Genomic DNA, 23,584 nt, shown 5'->3' with positions numbered 1-23,584 from the left:
GAACCCTAAAAATACCCCTTTACCCATGAACTGAAAACTGACCCTGAACCCTAAAAATACCCCTTTACCCATGAACTGAAAACTGACCCTGAACCCTAAAAATGCTCCTTTACCCAAAATGTATCAATATTATTTAATTACCAATTAATTATTAATTAACAATAACAATAAAGTAAATATATTAGAACATTAGCTGTAATTATTTTAATAATTAATATTATTTTTTCCAAATTAATTACTTAAAAATAACACAAAATTATATATATTAAAAATGTACTCTAATTAATGTAATTAACTAATTACAATTAATTAATTAACAATTATTTACTAATACAAAATATGTTCAAAATTATATTAATTAATTAACTAATTAATATTAATTAATTATCAATTAATTATTAATTAAAAATATTAACAAACATATATTAATTAATTAATTATTATTAAATTACTTCCCACCCTATTCCCCTATAAACCCACAACCCGCTACAGAATTACATTACGCAATTATTATAAAAACAAAATTCATGTAATAAAATATTTTATAACATTAATACACACTATTCACACATATTATTACATAAAAATACACTATAAAATATTATATATTATTAAAAAATCGATATTTTGCTATCTATATTTTATACAGTCGATATTACTTCACTTCCCTGAAAAACGATATTTTTGTAGTCGATATTATGTCCAGTCGATATTTTGTCCAGTCTATATTTAAAACTCGATATTATGTCCAGTCGATATTTTGGAGTCGATATTTTGTCTCTATACCCATTGGGATGTCAGTAGGCACAGGCTCAGGTTTAGTCGCATGATGTTGATCCTGGTCAGTTCCCCTTCCCCCAAAGGAAGTGCCAGCTCCTGCCATCATCAAGGCGTTGTCAAAGCCCTTGGTAACGTGAAACTCAGATTCACCTTTTTGACTACACGGGATACTGAAGCTGGCTTCAAGAAGCGTTTGGTTGAAGTGTTCCAGGTTGCTGTTTTTTTCTCCGGCTGGTTCTTCTGCTGGTTCTATATAGAGTTCCAGAGTATTGAGTGCCACACTGGGATTGGTGACCCCAGCTGGTGCAGAGTTGTGCCGTTGCGCTCTTTCTGTTAAGGGAGACTTCCTTGCTGGGCTCCCCTCAGCCCCGATTCCATCTGCTATTGGCGATTTAGTAGTAGCAGTGACTGACATGTGACTATGTTATTTCAGAAAGGTGAATATTTTTTACCCAAGCGGTGTACGCTGCCCTTCCCCAAGAAGAATGTGCTTTGGGTTTACCAGAAAGAGGTTTGTTTGACAGCTGGTAACAAATATGCTTTGAGGGTGCTAGCTCAATCCATAAACGACCAAATGGTTTTATCTAATTAAAACTTTTGGACTCTTAAGGTCTAATTAATGTAAAGTTCTGTGTAATGATTGTAAAGTTCTCTCTGCTGGAGATGAATGGACTGGGGATGTGAAATTGATTAACATGAAAATCAGATACAACTTTAGGGCGAAAAGAAAGATGTGTCTTTAACACTACCCTGTTTTGATGGGCTCATTAGCTCCTAAAGCTTGTAGCTCTCTCACTCTACTTGCTGATGTAATAGCAACTAAGAAATCAACTTTCCATGAAAGATACTGCAATGAAGCCTTATGAACAAACTCAAAGGCAGACGCCATGAGTTTAGAAAGAACCAGAAAAAGTACGGACACATTTTCTGAAACCCAGTAGTAACAAAGGAATAACAAGGAATGCAGTATAGCTCGTAAATCCCTAGGGGTAGCTATCAGAACACGAACTCCGAATTCTACTAGGGAAGCAAGGAACGCATGTAGAACTGCACAAGTGGGATGAGAAAAGGTGGCAGGAATTGAAGGCAGCATGCAAAAGAAGCAATCTACAACATTTTTGGGCTCTTGGAAAATGGGGCAGTGGTGCACATCCTCCTCCACCGAAAAACCATGTAGCCCCCGAACAATGGGTAAAATACTTTCCCAACAGTATTCATTAGATGGTGTAGGGATCACTGAACCGCCACTAAAGGTTCCTAGTCAGCAGATGAGCCTATTATTTGAACCCTCAGAAGAAATGATTGCCTTACATGCCACCAGGGAGGGAAGAGCTCATGGGTATTGATAGTATTCCCACAGTCGTTTTTTACATGATATGAAAAAGTGGTGCAGGTATATAACATTGCTAGCAAACGGTCCGGCCCATGATGCCCCCATTCCTGATTCGTGGAAGGGGCCCGAGATTATACCAGGCTACAAGAAGGGGGGGGATAGATTACAGCTTGCAAATATGGACCCATCAGCCTTATCGATTCGATCTAAAAGGTGGTGGCACGCCTTTCCTTGGGAAAGATTCAGGAAAGGGTCGACGATAATAGCATCTTAACCCCTCATCAAGCTGGTTTTCAGGCCCACATAAGCAGAGTGGATCAAGTTTTTAGATTCATTTGATATACTGGCAGATAGTGGTACTCAGAAAAGGCAGTATGTATGCAGTTTTTGTCAATTTAAAATCGGCTTTTGACTTAGTTTCCTGTAGTAAATTGTGGGAGATGCTGCGGGATCTTGGCAGGGTGGCTAATTTGCTCATTTTCTTAGTGCACCTTCATGAGAGCAATTTGGCTCATATACGTTGAGGTGCACAGGGGGAAATTACGGACCTATTTTCGGTTGATAAGGGAGTGACCTGAGGGTTCGTCTTGGCACCCACGTTGTTCTCCCTTTTTATTAATGAGGCTGGTAAATTCTTAGCCCAAACACCCACTGACGACTGACTCTTGCTGGTTCTAAGGTCCCAATTCTCATGTTTGCTGACAAAACAAAACTTATGTCTTTTAATAAACACTGATCATACAGATGGAAAAACACCATGGAGAGTATGGCATTAGTAGAGGTAGATGCATTTGCGTACCTATGCGTCACCATGGAGAAAAGAATGAAGTGGAGTCCCCATGGAGCAATGGCACTAAAATACAGACAGCTAGCGGGGGCCCTAAGTAAAGAATTTAGCCTGTCTCTGACCAAGCCTGTAAGTCATGCGTTACAGATTTATAATGCCACGGCAATTAGCTCAGTTTTATATGGTTCGGAGATGTGGGGGTTTGGAAATCTTCCACAGTTAACCATTGCTGAAATTAAGTTCTTTTGTGCGATTTCCAGCCTCCCAAAAGCACTCCCTCCCGACATAGGAAGGTATTCTGTGGCAAATATAGTGAGGCTTCGCCCGTTACTATACTGGCGTAGCATTTGGGTTACATCCGAGCTATCCACCTATGCAAGCGGACTAAGGGATGTTCTAAATGCTGATTGACACCAAAAAATAAGTTAGCTCAGAGATATCAAAGGGACATTGACTTCAATGGGCCTACTGGGACATGGTGGGTCAAAACAGTAGTAGATTGAGTGATAGTTCTACGTTGACTGGGAGGTTTCTGCTAGTTAAACCTCGCCCTTATCTTGAACCATACTGGGATACCATCTCCAAGCCTCCTGACTGTAAACTCTACATTCTATTTAGAGTCTGTACCCTGCCCTTGAAAACCTACATGATAAATTGGTCCAAAGTGTGAGATAACAAGTGCCCATATTGTGCTGAACACACAGAAACGTACCCACATGTTCTCTTTGTATGTCCTGCCTAAGCTACCCCGCGAAACATTTGGCTAGTGCCTATGTGTAAGATCTTGGGCACCAGACAAAGCAGCAAAGCCTGAAGAATTTTGAAGACTGATCCCTCGCTTTGTTAAACTATTTCCCTAGACAAATATCTAAATTGGGTTGGTGCATCAGACCAAAAAGTGTACCAAGCGAGAATAATCTAGCACCTTTGCTACCAGGTTCTCCCTCGGTTGAAGCATCAACTTGATTTTCACATGGTGCTATGGAATCACACTGTGTGAAACTTTTTATACTTGCATTTTAAAACTATTTAATAACTTTAACTTTTTATCTTCATACATTATGGAGTTTTAATAAATGTTTGATTGTATTGACTTGTTATATGGCCAACCTATCTTAATATTTACATAATGTCAATGCACACTCACCAATCCTTGCAGGCCAAAGTATAAAGTATTTGCAATATGCAGACGATACCATTTTACTGAGTCACACGCAAATAAGGCTGCAAAGATTGATAGAGTCATCTGATCAATATACATTAGCGAATGGTTTACAAATACCAAAAAAACAATAATTATGACAAAAGGATCAACAAAATCAGATAAGACATTGTGGGAAATGAAGGATTTATCTATTGGAACAGTAAAGCAATATAAATACTTAGGAGTTACGCTGGATGATAGGATGACTTTTAAACCACATTTTGATAACTTAAAGGCCAAAGCAACCGCATTGTCTTTTGACTTTAGATCATTGCATGATAAACTTTAATGCCCAAGTTACAGGCACTTATTAAAAGTAATGAAGGCAAAACTTATCCCTGCGTTTACATATGGGTCAAAATGTTCCAAGGTAAAGATAGCCAACTGTTGGATAAATTGCAAATAAAAGTTTTCAAGTACATTTTTAGGATTTTAAAAAATGTTGGATACGCTACAGTTAGATTGGATTTGGTTTGTTAAACCAAATACTGGTAAGGCAAGCTGCATTTTTAAAATGTCTATTTTTACTCTATTTATCGGACACTAATTCCCTTGCATATATGTGTTGTCAAGAAATGAATAGGAAGGAGTATACAAGACCATGGAGGTCATATTTAATGAAAAGTTTGAATACTTTTTGGCTCCTACCTTTTGACGAAATGATTAGAAATAAAACCATTTTAAAACAGATTTTAAATCAATCAACTAATTTGGTATCTTTTATATTGGATCAGGAGCTGATTGTAAAAAAACAGCATACAAGATCGGTTTTTAATTCGTATAGTAAAATTGAACCCCAATCCTATCTAACATCTTGTTTGAAACCGGTGGTAAGGGATATATTGCTTAAGCTTAGGTTTGGCCACTATCCAACAAAAGATGGGACACCTAGATGGGTACAAGTTTGGCAATCACAAAAGTATAGATTATGTGGATATACTAATGAAACGTTATTGCACATTGTATGTATTTGCCCAAAATTCCTTCAAGAAAGATTAACACTTTCAAAACCAATACTCCATGAACAAGGAGTGAGAACGTGTCACCAAGCGATAATACTGTGCCTTAAAGGGCGTATTATCAATTTACCAGTTAACTTTGTCAAATTCATCCTTATTGCTGAGAAAAAACTGGCTCGGGATGATGTTATGGTCATACAATAGGAATAGAAAGCGGCTAAGATACCAACTATATTGTTTTTTTTCCCTATACTGGCAATGTAACTGGATACATTCTATAAGGTTCAAGGTATTCTTAAGAATCACAGACGTACTTTATATTTTAAGGATTAAGGTCATAACTGGACCAAATATGTGTTACCTTACGCTTCTTTTAAGGGGCTGTTTAAATACCAGAAAGGGGACTCAAAGATTATCTTTATGGATGATTTTACTAATATGTATGTGTTGGGATTTGTGGTGCGCCCTCTGCATTCTCCATTGGAATGTTCCCTGAGTGGAACACACATTAAGGTTCTGGTCTTGGCAGTTGTTGCTGGGGAGTCGCTGTGGCTGGTTGTTAATAAACGCCCTCCAACTTACCTGACGTTTGGGCCATCTTCTTTTCATTGGCGACGATCGTTCCGGCCTCCAGCCTCCTCATTGACGGAGCAGGAAACAGCGCGTCTTCTTCACAGCCCTGGTGTCGCAGTTTTCCTAGGTTGCTATTCCTGGCCGCTGGTTCTTCCTGGTTACCGCTGCTGTATTGGAGCTACGTTCGAGCTCCGTGAGGTACTTTTGTCGTGCTGTGCTTCGTTTTTCGGGGTGTGTCAATCCGCGCTGCTGTGGTGTCCTGCAGTCTCTAGTGACGTCGCTCACTTACACGCTCCTGCCTGCCTGTACCTGACCTGCACGTAACGTAAGGATGTTGCGTGCGGCCATTTGGGAAATTCTTCGTAGCCTTGTTACCATGGCTACTTGATGCTTTTGTTTACCGCGCTGATGCGCACAGCCTTATTTTGTTGCGCCTGCCTCAATTCTTTCGTTGATGTGCACAGCAATCTCCCTCATGGTTATTAATTCACGCGCCTGCCTTAATTCTTCCGCTGATGCGCACAGCAATATCCCTCATGATTTTTAATTTATGCGCACAGCAGTTATGTCTGATTTTGGTTGTTGCCAGTATTATTTTCTTCACTGATGCGCACAGTAATTCTCATCATTTATGGAACTCTGGATTGTAAGTGTTTTGTGTTATTTCTTCACTAGTGCACACAGCTGTTTTAAATTCTGGTTTTCATACCTTATCATTTCCTCCACTGTGACTTGTTTTGGAGTTTATGTTTACGTGCTGATTTGATATTCTTTTTGTACATTTTGTACTGTACTGTGGGGTAGCAACTCACCCACGCACATGGATCGTGTATTGGCTCCTCCTCCTTTTTTGCAAACAGCTGGTACACCACCTGTACCATGGGAACAGTGGAAGGACACTTTTGAGGCATATTTAGAGGCCATCGATGGTGACACTTTTACCTCTAAAAAGAAAAAAGCTCTTTTAATTTACAATCTTGGCACTGAAGGGAGGAACATTTTGAAAACCTTGACTCTTGAAATTGTCAGCACTACTGTTAGTGGTGGCGATACTGGGGATTCTCTTCTGATTGATGACTATGCCTCTTTGATAAAAACTCTTGATAAAAGATTTTCTCCTAAAAGGAATGTAGTGCTTGAGCGTCATACGTTTCTTCAACGTGCTCAGACTCCTGGCGAATCTATTGATGACTTTGTGGCAGCCCTTCGCATACTTGCTATCAACTGTATTTATAGGGAGTTTAGGGATGAAATCATATGGGATCAGCTTATTGAAAGGACTTGCAACAAAAAGATTCAAGAGAAATTACTGGCATCTGGTGATCCTGATTTGGAGACTGCTCTTACTTAGCCAAAAGCATTGAGCATTCTCAATTTTGTGTAAAGGAAATGAGTTCATCCTTTTCATCTGCGGAGGTGAAACTTTTGAACTCCAAACCTCCTCCTAAACTAAAACCTAGTGTACCCACGTCTAGTTTCACTCGCCCTTCTACAACTAGTGTTCCTTCCAGAAATAAACCTGTACAAAAAGTATGTTTTCGTTGTGGCAGCAGGTCGCATCTTGGTTCTGCCAAATTTTGCTTTGCTCTCAACCAAACCTGCTTTAAATGTGGAAATAAGGGTCACTACTCTAGAATGTGCAAAGCAACTCCTGCAAATAAGCTCAGTAAAACAGTAAAAACTATTTCTGGAGAATCTGATGAAGAATGCTATGAATTGTTGATGCGGTCTTCTGCTCATGAGTCTGGCGTGGTCGAACTGTCTTCTTTGTCTGGTCTCCGGAAAAGGAAATCCCCTTCTTGCCTTATAACTGTGAACGGAGTGGTCTGCAAGTTTTTGGCACATTCTGAATCTCCGTTCACCTTGTTGAATCTTGCAGATTTTAGCAGAATTTCTGATTTGCTTTTGGAACCCTCCAACATTAAGATTTTTGCTTATGGTGGCAAAAGGGTGGAAGTGCTGGGAAAGTGTTCCGCTGAATTGAACTTTCATGATGACCATACTACTGGTGTGGTATTTGTGGTCAACGAAGGTGCTATTTTGTTGGGGTGGGACGAGCAAGGTGATTTGAATATCATCTTAGATCCCAACCATCCTGACATGGTAGTATCCCGCAGTGCATTAGGTGAGTTTTACTCTTCATCGTTTGCTGCATCAAAGGCACTGACTGTCTCTCAAGTGTCGAACACTAAATGGGCGCAGATGTTTCCAGAAGTATTTAGTGGAGAGTTGGGTAGACTCAAGGGTTTTCAACATCGAATAATTTTGAAAAAAAATGCCAAACCCGTTGCCCACAACGTACGGAAGGTGCCTTTGAGTTTACGTTCAGAGTTGAAGAAAGAGTTAGAACGTCTATGTGCTGCGGGGGTGATCGGGCGGATTGAGGCTTCTGAGTGGCTCGCCCCATTGTTTTGGCACAGAAATCAGATAAATGCCTGAGGATGTGTGTTGACTTGCCCGATCTCAATGCAAATATCTGGATTGATCGTCAATCACTTCCGAACATCAACGAGATGTTAGCTACTCTAGAAGGTGCTAGAATTTTCACTTCTCTTGACATTTCATCTGCGTACCACCAGATTGAACTGTGCCCAGATTCTAGACACCTCACTTCTTTTGTAACCCCAGAAGGTGCTTATCATTATATCCGTATGCCATTTGGTTTGGCTTCAGCCTCGGCTGTTTTCCAGAGGTTGATGAACAATTTGTTTAAAGATATTCCCGGTGTCGTCTTTTTCCAAGATGACATTTTGGTCCATGGCCAAACCGAGCTTGAGCATGATGTACGTGTCAAACTGATTCTGAGCATTCTAAGGTCCAGTGGCCTAACTCTGAGGGAGGATAAGTGCACATTCCTCCAGGATTGTGTGGACTATCTTGGCCACCATATTTCCTATAACGGTGTTAAACCTAAGGTTAAGGTTATTGATGCTATTCAGAATGCTCCTATTCCCGTGAACAAGGATCAGCTGCATTCATACCTTGGTTTGGTGGAGTATTACTCGAAATTTGTTAAAAACCTTTCCTCCAAGACTGCTGCCATTCGGGGTTTACTTAAGAAGAATGTCAAGTTCATTTGGGACATGATTGCAATAGTAATTTCAATGTTATCAAGGAAGAAATTGTTGGTGCTCGCCCACTGAAACTGTTTAACATTAACTATTTATGTGTTCTTTCCACAGATGCTAGTGATGTGGGTTTGGGGGCTGTTCTCATGCAGAGGAGTAGTGATGGCCGTGACGAAACCATTGCTTTTGCTTCCAGAACTTTGAGGGGTGCTGAGGGGACATATTCGACCATAGAGAAGGAGGCTTTGGCAATGTGGTGGGGTGTTTTACATTTCAAGAATTTCCTCTGGGGCAACAGATTTATCATGAGAACTGACCAGAAGCCTTTAGTTGACTTATTCACGACTAAGGGTGGTGGTAAGGCTACCCCACGCATCTCTAAATGGCAGTTTAGGTTGCAGGAATTTCAATATCAGCTTGAATATGTGGCTGGGGCAAAGACCTTAGTCGCTGATTGCTTATCCAGACTTCCCCTTTCCAACAATGATGACAGTTTTGAGTGCGATGACTTAGAGGTAGTTTGTGCTGTTGGTTCTTTGAATGACTCTGTTGGTTGTGCTCTTTCTGAGGGTGAGTGGTTGGAGGGGATATGATGGTGGTCATTGACCTTTTGTGCGAGGAGTGGCCGTGTGATAAGGATTGTCCTTCTGAAATTGTTCCTTGCAAGAGAGTTAAGGATGAGTTATCTCTTGTGGACGGTATATTAAGAAGAGGGGGGTTATTAGTCATTCCTTCTTCTATTAGTTGTAAAATTTTATGTTTAGGTCACGAAGGTCATCCGGGTATTCGTTCCATGAAACGCAGAGTGAGGCAAGACTTTTGGTGTCCGTCTGTTGACAAGGATGTTGAGCATTTTGTTTGCGATTGTTGTGAATGCATAGTTAGCGACAAATCACAGGTCACTCAACCTTTGCCTGTTGAACCCATCGTAGTAAAGAACATTCCCTGGTCTAAATTAGCTTTGGACATTGCTGGACCCTATGGTCTCATTGGCACCACTCCTAAGTATGTTCTGGTATTAGTCGACTATATGAGCAAGTGGCCAGAGGTAAGGTTTGTGGACTCTATCAGTTCATCTGTGGTGATTACGTTTTTACAGGACATTTTTTCCAGAGAGGGTTTTCCAGAGGAAATAGTATCCGATAATGGTACGCAGTTGGTTTCGGCTGAGATGTCTTCATTTTTCAAGGAAGTTGGGATCAAACATATTTGTACGTCACTCTATCATCGTCGCAGCAACGGTTTGGTTGAGCGTTTCAACCGTGTAGTCAAGGAGCACCTTCAACTGGCCTTGGTAAATGGTTTACATTGGCGTCAAGCGGTTAGTGATATGTTGTGGGCTGTGAGGACCACTCCTCATGTTTCGACTGGCGTTGCTCCTCTTATATTGTTGCGGGGAAGGGTTGCTGGTTCCAAATTAAACAAAGAGTGGATGTCTAGGAAAGTTGTAGATGCTGCGTGTTTAGCTGCTGTAGCTGATGTCAGAGCTTCGGTCCAGAAAAAGTATGACACTAGATCGGTTGTTTTGTCTCCTTCCAAGATGAAGGCTGGCGACTGGGTAAGGATAAAGAAACCTGGTTTTCTCCGCAAAGGTGAGTCGCAGTTCTCTTCTCCCAAGAGGGTGTCTGAGGTGAAGGATAGAGTTGTGGTGTTGGATGATGGTAAGGTTTGGAATAAGAATACAATATCTATTGTGCCTGGTTCCATGTACGAGTGTGTCAACAAGCGGTTTGGAGATAATGCTTCTCCTGCTTCTCCTAGTGTTGGTGCTAGGGTTGTTGGGCGTTCTCTGTTTCTACCTCAAACCCACTGAGGAAATCCTCCTCCAGAGCCCGATCTGTTCCTGCCAGACTTCAGGATTATATGATGGGGTAATGTTGTGTTTTGCTGTCCTTTTGTTGTGCATATGCTGTTATTATTTGTTATTTTTCTTGTTGTTTTTTTTCTCCTTTGGTTCTGTTTATTTTTCTCCTTGTTGCTTGCTTCCATTCTTACTTTTATTTTCCTTGGTGAAGAAGGGGAGGAGTGTTGGGATTTGTGGAGCGCGCTCTGCATTCTCCATTGGAATGTTCCGTGCGTGGAACACACATGGAGGTTCTGGTCCCGGCAGTTGCTGCCAGGGAGTCGCTGTGGCTGGTTGTTAATAAACGCCCTCCAACTTACCTGACGTTTGGGCCATCTTCTTTTCATTGGCGACGATCGTTCCGGCCTCCAGCCTCCTCATTGACGGAGCAGGAAACAGCGCGTCTTCTTCACAGCCCTGGTGTCGCAGTTTTCCTAGGTTGCTATTCCTGGCCGCTGGTTATCCTGGTTACCGCTGCTGTATTGGAGCTACGTTCGAGCTGCGTGAGGTACTTTTGTCGTGCTGTGCTTTGTTTTTCGGGGTGTGTCAATCCGCGCAGCTGTGGAATGTTCCCTGAGTGGAACACACATGAAGGTTCTGGTCTCGGTAGTTGTTGCTGGGGAGTCGCTGTGGCTGGTTGTTAATAAACGCCCTCCAACTTACCTGACGTATGGGCCATCTTCTTTTCAGTATGGTTATTAATAATGAAATGTAATGTTTATATTAGTTTCTGAATGAAATGTTTTTTTAAGACATTTTATGTATCTCAGACGATTATAAAGGTATGTTAAAACGTCCTCATTATCTTTAAGGAACATAAGAAATTGTTCTGTTTTATGACTTGTGCAGTTTTATTGTAATGATTTTAATTAATCGGACAATAAAGAGTTTAATCTGAATCTGACTTGATATATTTCATATGCTGCCTTCTAATTAGTTAACCCTGTGTCTTGAGGTTTGTGCCCCCCTGATTTGTGGTATCTTATTACATTATACAATATGCTCGTACTGTATATTGTATGACGTGTGAATTCCGTGGTGATGTTATTGATGAAATTGTTATTTTCATAATCCTCTAAAATGAAATTATTCATTTTTTTGCTTTTATCACTTGTTCATATTGATTCGTAAGATCAATCTACTATTGTCGAAATAAAGCTTTTTGAAGTGAATTGAAAGAACCAGAAATTAATTCCCTTGAAGGAGCAGGACGTTTGACTGGATGGTAGTTCTTTTTTAGTCCTTAAAAAAAAGTATTTTATCACTGGGATTATGAAGAATGACCTTTGATTTGTCCCTTAATGTTACATTGTTATGGCAGTGAAGATTAACCAAACAGATTTGAAGCTTAGATTGTACTAAATGTAACATGCAAGGAAGGATAACATTCTTTTGTCATGAGAGTGGATCCTGATTTTTAAGACACCAAGGGCCAGATGTAGGTGGCCATTTACCGACCGGTAACTGCCGAATCGTTACCGACCGGTAAATGGTCATTCCTGATGTAGGTGCCTATTTTACCGATTCGGTAAATTTACCGAATCGGTAACTTTGAGATGTAGGTGGGACGCTTCTGAGTCCCACAGGCAATACCGAATCGGTATTTTACCACCCAAGTCCGTGGGGTGCCAGAGGGTGTCAAAGTGACACCCCCTGCACCCTTGCAACAATCGGAATTTACCGAATCGGAAAATACCGATTCGGTATTCCACATTGATTCCTATGGGCTTCAAGGCCCATAGGAATCAATGGGGATACCGATTCGGTATTTACAGAATCGGCAAATACCGAATCTTACCGATTCGGTATTTACCGATTCTGAATTACCTACATTTCCCCCCTCTAACTTACCACTTCTTAAATACCGATTCAGTATGATTCGGTATTTAAGAAGTGGTAAATTAGAATTACCTACATCGGGCCCTAAATCACAAATCTTTTCAACTTGAAAGCATAGGAGCTCCTGATAGATAGCCTCTTTGCTTCATTAAGGTTTTTCATACAGTCTAGTAGTAAATTTAAATATCAAACTGTATGACCTCCGAAGCCTGCTGCTAAATTCAAGAATTGTGCGTTGGGATGAAGGATCTTCCTACTCATTCTGGATAGTAGATCATGGCTGCATGGCAGTCTCCTGTGGGGTTTGAGGAATAGATGAAGTAGCTCCGGAAACCACCAGTGTCTCGGCGACCTTAGAGCTATTGGAAACATGGTTGCAGAGTACCTTTTGAACTTCATGTAGACTGATAATATTAGTGGTATTGGTAGAAAAACATATAAAAATCTGTATAACCAAATCATGAAAAGAGCATTGATGATCGATTGAAGGTCCTACCATATTTGGGAATTTTTTGTTGTGTCCACTGGCAAATAAGTCTATTTCTGTGAAACATCAAATCCACAAAAGGTTATGGGAAGAATTCTCTCAATAAGTCTAACCACTGGCAATTGCTCAGGATAGCATTCCAACCGATTGTCCTTCTGCCCAACATGCCACTGCAGTTTGGACCCAGCCATATGCAGATCAGTCTTGATCTTGCTCCAACAGGAACAATCCAGTCCAAACCATCTGGCCAGGTCTTCCCTGGATTACAGCACAAGTAACCCAAGTCTTGTTCAGCTCAGACTGAGGCTCATCAGTCGGGTGCAGTTTGCTACCAGTGGCACAGTGAGTTCAGGGCCCATGTCTGGAGATACCCTAACAAATGTATCGTCCCTAATAGCAACAGGGAATACTAAACTGGAAAACAACTGACATGCAACTTGGATTACTGTGTTTACAGCAGTTTACTATTATATATATATATATATATATATATATATATATATATATATATATATATATATATATATATATATATATATATATATATAAAGTGGGATAGTTTACCCTTCAGCCCCCAGATGCTTTGAATTGAATAGTAATGACCGAAATGCATCAGGAACAAAAATGCCAGCGCAAGTGCTCCGAAATAAAATAAATGGTTTCATCTCACTTAAATGCGTGCGCCTCACCTTCTTCTCCACGAGAACCCTATTGTCATATTTTCAGCGTGGTCCTGCCTAAAGGAACGCACCCCCATCACAAAGAGCACCAGCAACTGCCCGCAATCTGACCATCTGATGTTCCGCGCAAGCAATCAGGGCAGTGGCAGCCGCCAGGGACAGGACCATGGTAATGGCCCCCAGCAAACTTCAAAGACAGTCTGCGTGGGGGATAAGTGACAGCACTAATGAGCAGAAACTAGAAAGCATCGCCCACCGAAGGAAAAGAACTGTTGGGATCACGGGCAAACTACACATACCAGCATGCCTAACTCCAATCCACCAAGGCGCCTACCAGGGAGCAACAACCTTAAAAACCAGCAAGTGGGATAGTTTACCCTTCAGCCCCCAGATGCTTTGAGGCTTCCTTTGAAAAAGGTCATAGTATTGACCAAAATGCATCAGGAACAAAAATGCCGGCGCGAGTGCTCCGAAATGAAATAAATAGTTTCAGTGGAGAAGTGTGGCTCAATGGTTAGAGAGGCAGACCGTGAAGCAGGGGTCAGACCCGGGACCAGGGTTCAATTCCCGACGCGGCAGGGTCTTGAGCCCAAAATGTCCACGGACTCGATAGGTGCCTGCTTGAATCACGGGCTCACACTCTGCAACTCCGGGCAATAGCTTGCTTAATCTCCACTATGGCCCCCCGTGGCGGGATGCCTGGCTTTCACCTTGGGGGTGCCCAGTACGGGTTATCTCACAGGGAAAAACCATGACGGTTTCCCAAAGCAAGCACTTAGAGACCGTTGGTGATAATGCGCTATATAAATATAAATATAAATTACAATTACAATATCACTTAAATGCGTGCGGCTCACCTTCTTCTCCACGAGAATCCTGTTGTCATATATATATATATATATATATATATATATATATATGTGTGTGTGTGTATACACACACACCCACACACACGCACACACACAAGTATCACTATTGAGCGATGTAAAAAAGTAGGCACTCAAACACACTAGAGCAATCAAACGTATAGGCAAACAATACTCAGTGATTCGCCATTTCTTTGATGTCCAGTATCAAATGTAGTGAAATCACAACCTGTTAGTTTTTCCTATTTGCCAGAATAATTCCTAACATGAGAGGTGGGAACAGAATCCAAGAATTGTGCAGACTGGAATACAAAATTGACCCTTACACTTTCAATACTGAGTGGTCCTAATTCAGATGAAGAGATGTCTGTACAACTAGGCTAATTTACCACACATTTATTCTTTTCCATCTCTAGCTCTTCTACATGGCCTTGTGAGTTCCAATTTCATGATTTATGTATGTTTTTAATCTATTTTTACACAGGTACACCAGGATGAAAATACATTTCTGATGGTATTGGAACAGGTGTTTTTGAGCTAAGCATACACATTTGTTTTTGTTGGTTAACGTTGATCCCTCACTGCTATGTCTGTTGCCTTGGAATACTCATGCGTTCATCAACATGTGGGGCATTACCAAACTTGTATACAATGAATCAAAGTTGCATGCTTGTGCTTACCATGATTAGCCTCTCTCGCTGTCATTATACACAGATAGGCATGTTAATACCGAGCAACATATATACATCCGATTAATTTCACAGTGGTCCAGCAATAGCAAATTACAACCTTATCTATAGGCTTAGTGGTATAGGACACAACTGGAATTTGGTTTATTCATTTGAAAATTTTAAGTAACATAGTTAATTCAAGTCTATTTATGGATGCTTCATATTTGTTAACTGACTTATAATTAAGAATTTATACATTTCGATCTCAAGGGGACCACTACCTCAAGTCGTAAAATAATTCACAACTTTCTACTAGGGTTTGACTGTAAAGATTATACAATTATGGAAACTGGGTGAATGCTGGGTGAATTTGGGCAAACCATAAGCCTTTTCTGATACAACCAACTGGGGCTTTATTCTTGCTTCTATGTTTGTTTACTCAAGAATTGGAACTATCCGCATTCCTCATTTTATAAATGTGCATAGTCCGAAAAAGACACAAATCATTATCGATCAGTTTACAATGTTCTGTGTTTTCTGCTAAAGAAGTGTTTATTCCAAGATGTATATGTTTCTGATTTAGAAGTTATGGTTAACTGCAAAAATACTGCCTTTTAGAACGTACCGTTTGCAGGTACTTACCAATGATGGAAGTAAAAACAAATGTATGTATGTTAAATGATGACCAAAGTGCCTTTTCAAAGTGGTAATGTGGTTTGAGTAATCCCATATTTAATGGGAGAGTAGAGGTACAACTTTCTCCACAAAGTGATATCACCTCATCATGGAAAAAAAAGAAACAAGTATTTTATGTACTTAAGCATTGCATGAAAACTAGGACTGCCCTTTTTGTTTGACCAGGAGCAATCATGGCAATCCCTGGTAATACCTATAGCTGGAAACCATAGGGCTGATTTAGATCTTGGAGGAGGGAATACTCTGTCATAAACTTGACAGATATCCTGTCCCCCATTTTAGTTTAATTCACTTTGTTAAGTGGCTAGGTCCTCAGCCCCATATCTTCTCTGTCTGTGTCAGTATAATATAGAATATAACCCACAGTTCCATCCCTACTATCCTCAGTACTCACTTCCAGGGCCCTAAATCTCTCACCATGAACAGTGCTTAATATACAGTGGTGGTTCTTTATTATAGACCAATACATTTTCTATCCGTCATCATTAGAAGGAACTTAGAGCCCTAAGTCTACCTCATGGCCTCGCTTTCCTAACCCTAAACTCAACTAAGAGCCCCTGCAGTCTGTAGCTTAGCTAGATCATTCTAACTAAGTTACATATGGTCATGAGATTGGCCATGGGTGTGGTACATGAGAGAGACTACCCAGACTAAATTGTACTGACCCTCCAGCTGCCTATAGGACACGATGCTGCAAGGAGTAAATGTAAAAAGCTCTGAAAAAAACACAATAAGTTACAATAAATAACACACCCATTTACTGTACCATCATTACACAATATTCATAATGACTCACATACCTTCACTGCTCTTTCATTTTCAATCTTCTCACTCACAATGGTGGTCCGATCACACAGTTCCCAAGCATTTGGGGAGAGTATTATAGTGCTGGCTTCAGCCAGACCTTCAGCCAGCCGGACCTCATCCACTGCCCGGCCAATTACCACAAAAAATTCTTGTTGCTGATTTCCAACCACCACCTTAGAGATGCGTCCAGCAGAGATTCCTAGACAAAGATAAAAAAGGGCACTTAAGAAGGGCTATGGAAGAAAGGGTTGGAGGAGATGATACAAGGCAAGGGAAAGTCAGGCTGTGCAGATAGAGGATAGCAGAGATGGACGGTGTGGGTCAAGAGGCTGGATTGGGAGAAATGGAGAGGAGTAACAGGTGGAGATGACAAAATGATCAGGGAAGGGTGAAGCAAATGATAGCGAGCAAAGTCAGGATTGCTGCAGTAGAGAGGATGGTGAGGGTAGAGGAGAAACGGAGGTGTAAGGAGCCCAGATGGAGAGCTGGTGAAGATAACTGCTGAGGGGAATCATAAGGAACAAAATCAGTTAGCAATGCATCATTATATAAAACTACATAAATCAACAAGTGATGAAACCAGAAAAGATAGTGATGCAAGAGACACGTAGCAAATAATAGCACGACAATGAGATGATCAAATGCTTAAGAGTGCAAAAGATGACTAGTACGAGTACAGAATGAACGGAAAGGAATGATGAAAGGATAATAAGAAAGAGGAGTTTGTGATGAACATGTCTGACTTGGGTGAGCCTGATTATCAATGACAGCGCTGCAATGGAATAGGACTGGGATCCCAGAAGGATGGGTGTAAGAAACTGGATTTCTGGTTGGCAGGTATATGCACCCGGTCTAAGCAGGAACCACAATCCTAGTCAGGGTAAGTAAGATAAACATCATAAAATACCCTGTGCTCACTCTCTGGTAGCTTGAAACAAGACAGGCAGGCTTACTTAAGAGGCAATTTGTAAAGTATTTATCCAACACTTCAAACAGTAGCACAGTGAAAACACCACAAAAATGCTCCACGCTAGTTTAGAAAAATTGATTAAGAATTTATAAATAAAACCAGACCAAAACGACAAAAATCCAATTAGGAGAAGTCAAGATATGAATTATTAAAGATTAAATGTAAAAATAGCACTTAGAAACAATAAGCACATATGGGGGTTATCTGGTCGTGCTGGACCGGGCCAAAGCCAAGAGTTCAGGCTGAGCGAGATGAAACGGGGGTTGGATACTGGAGCCTCACAAGGCCTGACAAATAAAGTACCTTGATCTTGGTCGCAACAGCAAGACGTGGGGTGCAGCCAAGTGATGCATCGGTTTCAATCCCACAGTTAAGGTGATGCGTCAATTTTCTTCATGAAGTGGTGGCAATGCGCCTGTTCCAAAGACGATTCGCCAACCTTAGAGGCATTGATTTCGTACACAATGCTCCAGGTTTTTCAATGCAGATGCGATCTTTCAACGCTGCAGCAGTGGTGATGTGCTGGTTTCGATGCGTTGGTTCTTTAAGGCTATGCACTGGTTCCGAATGCGATGTGCTGTCCTGGGCTTAAGGAGAGAGTGACTACGTCCCCCCACTGCCTGATTCACGGACCAGGGACATAACAGTCTTTATCACTGGGAGGCTGCGGGACTGCGAGGACCTGCAAGCAGTGCGCGACATTGGGCGCAGCTGGTCCTCTTCCCACCTATCACTGTCCCCCTGCAGTACTAATACGGCTCGTGGCCCCTGCTCCGCGGGAGCCGCTGGTAGCCGTTCTTGGGAATTGCTAAGACCCTTTGACTGTGCGAACATTGGTGTGCCGGGAGCATCGTTTGGCTGCTTTTTTATCAACCTGCTGTCCTGGGCTTAAGGAGAGAGTGACTACGTCCCCCCACTGCCTGATTCACGGACCAGGGACATAACAGTCTTTATCACCGGGAGGCTGCGGGACTACAAGGACCAGCAGGCAGTGCGCGACATTGGGCGCAGCAGGTCCTCTTCCCGCCTATCACCGTCCCCCTGCAGTACTAATACGGCTCGCGGCCCCAGCTTCGCGGGAGACGCTCGTAGCCCTTCTTGGGAATTGCTGACACACTTTGACTGTGCAAACATTGGTGTTCTGGGAGCATCGTTTGGCTGCTTTTTTAACAACCTGCTGTCCTGGGCTTAAGGAGAGAGTGACTACATCCCCCCACTGCCTGATTCACGGACCAGGGACATAACAGTCTTTATCACCGGGAGGCTGCGGGACTGCAAGGACCAGCAGGTAGTGCGCGACATTGGGCGCAGCTGGTCCTCTTCCCGCCTATCACCGTCCCCCTGCAGTACTAATAGGGCTCGCGGCCCTCGCTCCGCGGGAGACGCTCGTAGCCATTCTTGGGAATTGCTGAGACACTTTGACTGTGCAAACATTGGTGTGCCGGGAGCATCGTTTGGCTGCTTTTTTAACAACCTGCTGTCCTGGGCTTAAGGAGAGAGTGACTACGTCCCCCCACTGCCTGATTCACGGACCAGGGACATAACAGTCTTTATCACCGGGAGGCTGCGGGACTGCGAGGACCCGCAAGCAGTGCGCAACATTAGGCGCAGCTGGTCCTCTTCCCACCTATCACCGTCCCCCTGCAGTACTAATACGGCTTGTGGCCCCCGCTCCGTGGGAGCCGCTGGTAGCCGTTCTTGGGAATGCTAAGACCCTTTGACTGTACGAACATTGTTGTGCCGGGAGCATCGTTTGGCTGCTTTTTTATCAACCTGCTGTCCTGGGCTTAAAGAGAGAGTGACTACGTCCCCCCACTGCCTGATTCACGGACCAGGGGCATAACAGTCTTTATCACCGGGAGGCTGCCGGACTGCCAGGACCAGCAGGCAGTGCGCGACATTGGGAGCAGCAGGTCCTCTTCCCGCCTATCACCGTCCCCCTGCAGTACTAATACGGCTCGCGGCCCCAGCTCCGTGGGAGACGCTCGTAGCCGTTCTTGGGAATTGCTGAGACACTTTGACTGTGCGAACATTGGTGTGCTGGGAGCATCGTTTGGCTGCCTTTTTAACAACCTGCTGTCCTGGGCTTAAGGAGAGAGTGACTACGTCCCCCCACTGCCTGATTCACGGACCAGGGACATAACAGTCTTTATCACCGGGAGGCTGCGGGACTGCGAGGACCAGCAGGCAGTGCACGACATTGGGCGCAGCTGGTCCTCTTCCCGCCTATCACCGTCTCCCTGCAGTACTAATACGGCTCACGGCCCCCGCTCCGCGGGAGCCGCTGGTAGCCGTTCTTGGGAATTGCTAAGACCCTTTGACTGTGCGAACATTGGTGTACCGGGAGCATCGTTTGGCTGCTTTTTTATCAACCTGCTGTCCTGGGCTTAAGGAGACAGTGACTACGTCCCCCCACTGCCTGATTCACGGACCAGGGACATAACAGTCTTTATCACCGGGAGGCTGCGGGACTGCGAGGACAAGCAGGCAGTGCGTGACATTGGGCGCAGCTGGTCCTCTTCCCGCCTATCACCGTCCCCCTGCAGTACTAATACGGCTCACGGCCCCCGCTCCGCGGGAGCCGCTGGTAGCCGTTCTTGGGAATTGCTAAGACCCTTTGACTGTGCGAACATTGGTGTACCGGGAGCAACGTTTGGCTGCTTTTTTATCAACCTGCTGTCCTGGGCTTAAGGAGACAGTGACTACGTCCCCCCACTGCCTGATTCATGGACCAGGGACATAACAGTCTTTATCACCGGGAGGCTGCGGGACTGCGAGGACCAGCAGGCAGTGCGCGACATTGGGTGCAGCTGGTCCTCTTCCCGCCTATCACCGTCCCCCTCCCTCTACTTATCCATGCCCTTTCCCGCGTTTTGCGGGACGCGCGCGGGCAGAGCACTGGCAGCGCCGGGCGAAGCCCATGCCAAGGGCGGGCCCGTCTACGCCCGTCCAAGAGTGGACTAGGCTGGGCTGGGCCATCCCCAGTGTATCTTCAAGCAAGGCCAACTAAGACAGTAAGAGGCTTAGTGGCTGTAACTTTAGATCTGGAAGATCGTTTTCTTAATGAGGGGTGATAGTGTGACAATAAGGGTAGAATTAATGTCTTTCACCGAATAGGGTACCAACTGTGCCACACTCGATTAAACATCATAAAATGACCTCTAAACCTGGTGAAGGGAGGAAAACACAGGTAGGGGGGAGTTGTGAGAGGGACCTCGGATGCTTTCTTTATGTATTTCAAAGGCAGTCTCTAACTTAGAGCATGAAATTTCAATAGCTGAGAGTCGCTTGTCACTAGAGTTTCAACAACAAAATAAGCGCTCTTCTCTGGGTCCTATATCACTGACAGCCTCTCCCCAGTCACATAGTACACAGCGCATAGGGAATGCTTCCATAAGTGACATCAGCATCCCCCTTTTACTCCAGGACAATTCTCAACCACCAGCCCTAGTGTTAACTAAGAGCCCAGACCTCGCTGTGGTGGACTTGGATACTTTCATTGATTTCTCCTTAGAGGAGCCCTCTCTGTTGAAGCTGCCTAATCCAACCCCTGTGAGCATACCGAGTAAAGACCCACAAAAAGCAACAGGGAAAGATGTACCCCAGAAAAGGAAGAGAGGGGGTAACTCTCATCGGGGTAGGAAAACTAAAGCGCCCAGAACTGGATTAAGTCCCCCCACTGACCCAACTTCGCCTGAACACCAGGAAGCTTCACTCTTATCCGAGCTATTAAGAACAGGCCCAAAATTCAAAATGCAGAAATGGCTCTACAACAGTGCACGATTGGGAATGTAGAACTTCTAGTTAGATCCCTACTACTCCCGTTACTAGAGAGGGTTAAAAGGTTGGGGGATAAAGTGACTTTCCTAGTGGAAGAAACGACATTGAACACCAAACTTTTAAAAAGCCTAGCGGCCAATAAACAGATCATCACAGGGGGTGGGCAGACATTTATTAGTAACCCCACTGCGGGGGACACTCGATCCTGTATGCAAAATCCTAACAAGGAGATCGAGAAAATAGTTCCAAATGCAAAGAAGCAGGGGGATACCTTACCTTGCCCCAAAAACCCTGGTTAGACGCTTGAGAACACAGTCGTAAGGGCCAAGGAGAAGAAGGTTAGCGGGTCGGCCAGTTGCACAGCTAAAACACATACTCCTACCACTAAGGTTACAAAACCTGACAAGGCCTATTCTCCAGACATTGCAATAAAAAGAACAGGAATGCATATTGACCTGCCACCAGAGGCTACTCCATACGTCATAGTGCTTACGGGGGTCCCAGAACTCGCAGGAGGGAAATGGGAAGGCTATACAGAGTTAAAAAACAAAGTAATCTTTTGGCTTAGGCAAAATAGGCCACTCCCCCCCAACATTGATGGGGAAATAGCGCATGTTCGACGACTTGCGTGGGTGGGACCGAGACCCAAAGATATCAACGGGGATGTAATCATAATTAATTTTAGAGATCGGAGGGTGGTAATGCACATTGCAGATTGGTATCAGGAGCGTAGAAGTAGAGGTATATCCTCCTGAGCGCTGACTTATTTTTATCCTGAGCCGCTGTTGCCCCCCTGTGGCCCCCGCGTTTTTCCCACCAAAACAAAACAGTCAACCCATATCCCTTACTTAAAAAATACAATTTTTCATAGACCCGCTTATTCTGTCCTTGGGCACGGAGAAGGGCCCGCCACACTTTGGGATGATGAGACATTGCATACCACATACACCCCATATTGGCCAATTCCTCTGGCTAATAGGTATAATGTCTTCTCCGGTCTGGATGATTTAGATTGACATTCAAGAATCATCGAGGCGGAGAAATCATACAAGCCGATTACTTGGCCGTTGAAATGCTCAAATCAGTTGAGGGGGTCAGGGATGTTGGGGACGGGGGGGTCTTAGTGGACTTAAATGCCGTGTCCGCGAGAGAGGTTACCTCGGACAAACAGATACACAGGGTGACTCCAGTGGTTGACATACTAACAATCTCAGATACTGCTTTGGAACCACAGGTCCCTATGGCCCCTCCTCCTTCAATCTTGGGGGTTCGAGAGGACCAGCCCATAAAGGTTAAACGCATAAAACAGACGTATTGTATAGGTACTCTTCTCTCTTGGAATGGTGCTGGGTTGGCAAGCAAAGTGTCCCAAAAACACTGGTTAGATGTGGTCACCGACCATAGCATTTTCTGCTTACAAGAAACATGGTCCTATGAGGAAAGACATATAATTGGTTTTCAAACCTTTCATACCCCAGCGGTGGCTAGCACACAGGGCTGAAATAGAGGGGGCCTGTGCACATATGTGTCCACAACTGCGGACATCAAAGTGCACAAGTTCTTGTGCACTGAATTTTACCAGATATTGATGTTAAGCTGGGGTCATCTTAAGAATGTGATCGTTGTGAATCTTTATAATAACATACCATCCCATATGATAGTGACTATGATCAATAAGCTCTTGTCGAGCCTAATCACCCTAAATGATCAGACAGAAGGAGAAAAGGTTATGATGTGGGTGGGGGATTTTAATTACACCATCTGTCCTTACTGCTCGTCGGACATGTGTGGCTTAGCTGAGCATAGGGAGGATTGCCCCACTCACTTTAACCATACGATCCTGGAAAGCTCTCTTAACAACATCCTCTTTCACTTTGATTTGTCCTTTGTTAGCGAGGTATGTAGCCCGAGCATACCGTTTTATCCGACATTTAATGGAAGAGGGAGCAACACCACAATTGACTTTACATTAATCTCCGCTGCTCAACCAGGGATGGTAGCAGCCTGGGAAACAGGTCAGTCTCTGCATAGTGACCATTATCCTATATCATTTACCATAATAATCAAAGGACATGCAGGTAGGGCAGGGGTCAACACTTTTTATACACCAAAGATTAGATTGGCTTCAAAAAATGGTTACACTATTAAATGGGACATGGTGGAGCCTTTGGGTTTCATGAAAAAATTAGTTAAGGCATCTTCCGAGGACATGTCCATTTGTCTCACACATGACGAGGTCCC

The 23,584-nt window shown here is 43.3% G+C and overlaps 1 protein-coding gene across 1 annotated transcript in view; it reads right to left on the bottom strand.

The window, feature by feature from the left end:
- LOC147729493 (uncharacterized) overlaps positions 1–23,584 on the bottom strand; it is a 2,015,126-nt gene that overhangs the window by 1,869,993 nt on the left and 121,549 nt on the right. Inside the window, 1 exon segment of the mRNA XM_086954003.1 lies at positions 16,587–16,792. Coding sequence (XP_086810129.1) covers positions 16,587–16,792 — 206 coding nt within the window.

The sequence above is a fragment of the Lissotriton vulgaris genome, chromosome 2_1 (assembly GCF_964263255.1).
Source record: "Lissotriton vulgaris chromosome 2_1, aLisVul1.2, whole genome shotgun sequence".
In the NCBI taxonomy this organism is placed as follows: Eukaryota; Metazoa; Chordata; class Amphibia; order Caudata; family Salamandridae; genus Lissotriton; species Lissotriton vulgaris.
The sequence above is the reverse complement of the archived record's forward strand: the minus strand, read 5'-3'. Positions and strand labels throughout refer to the sequence as shown.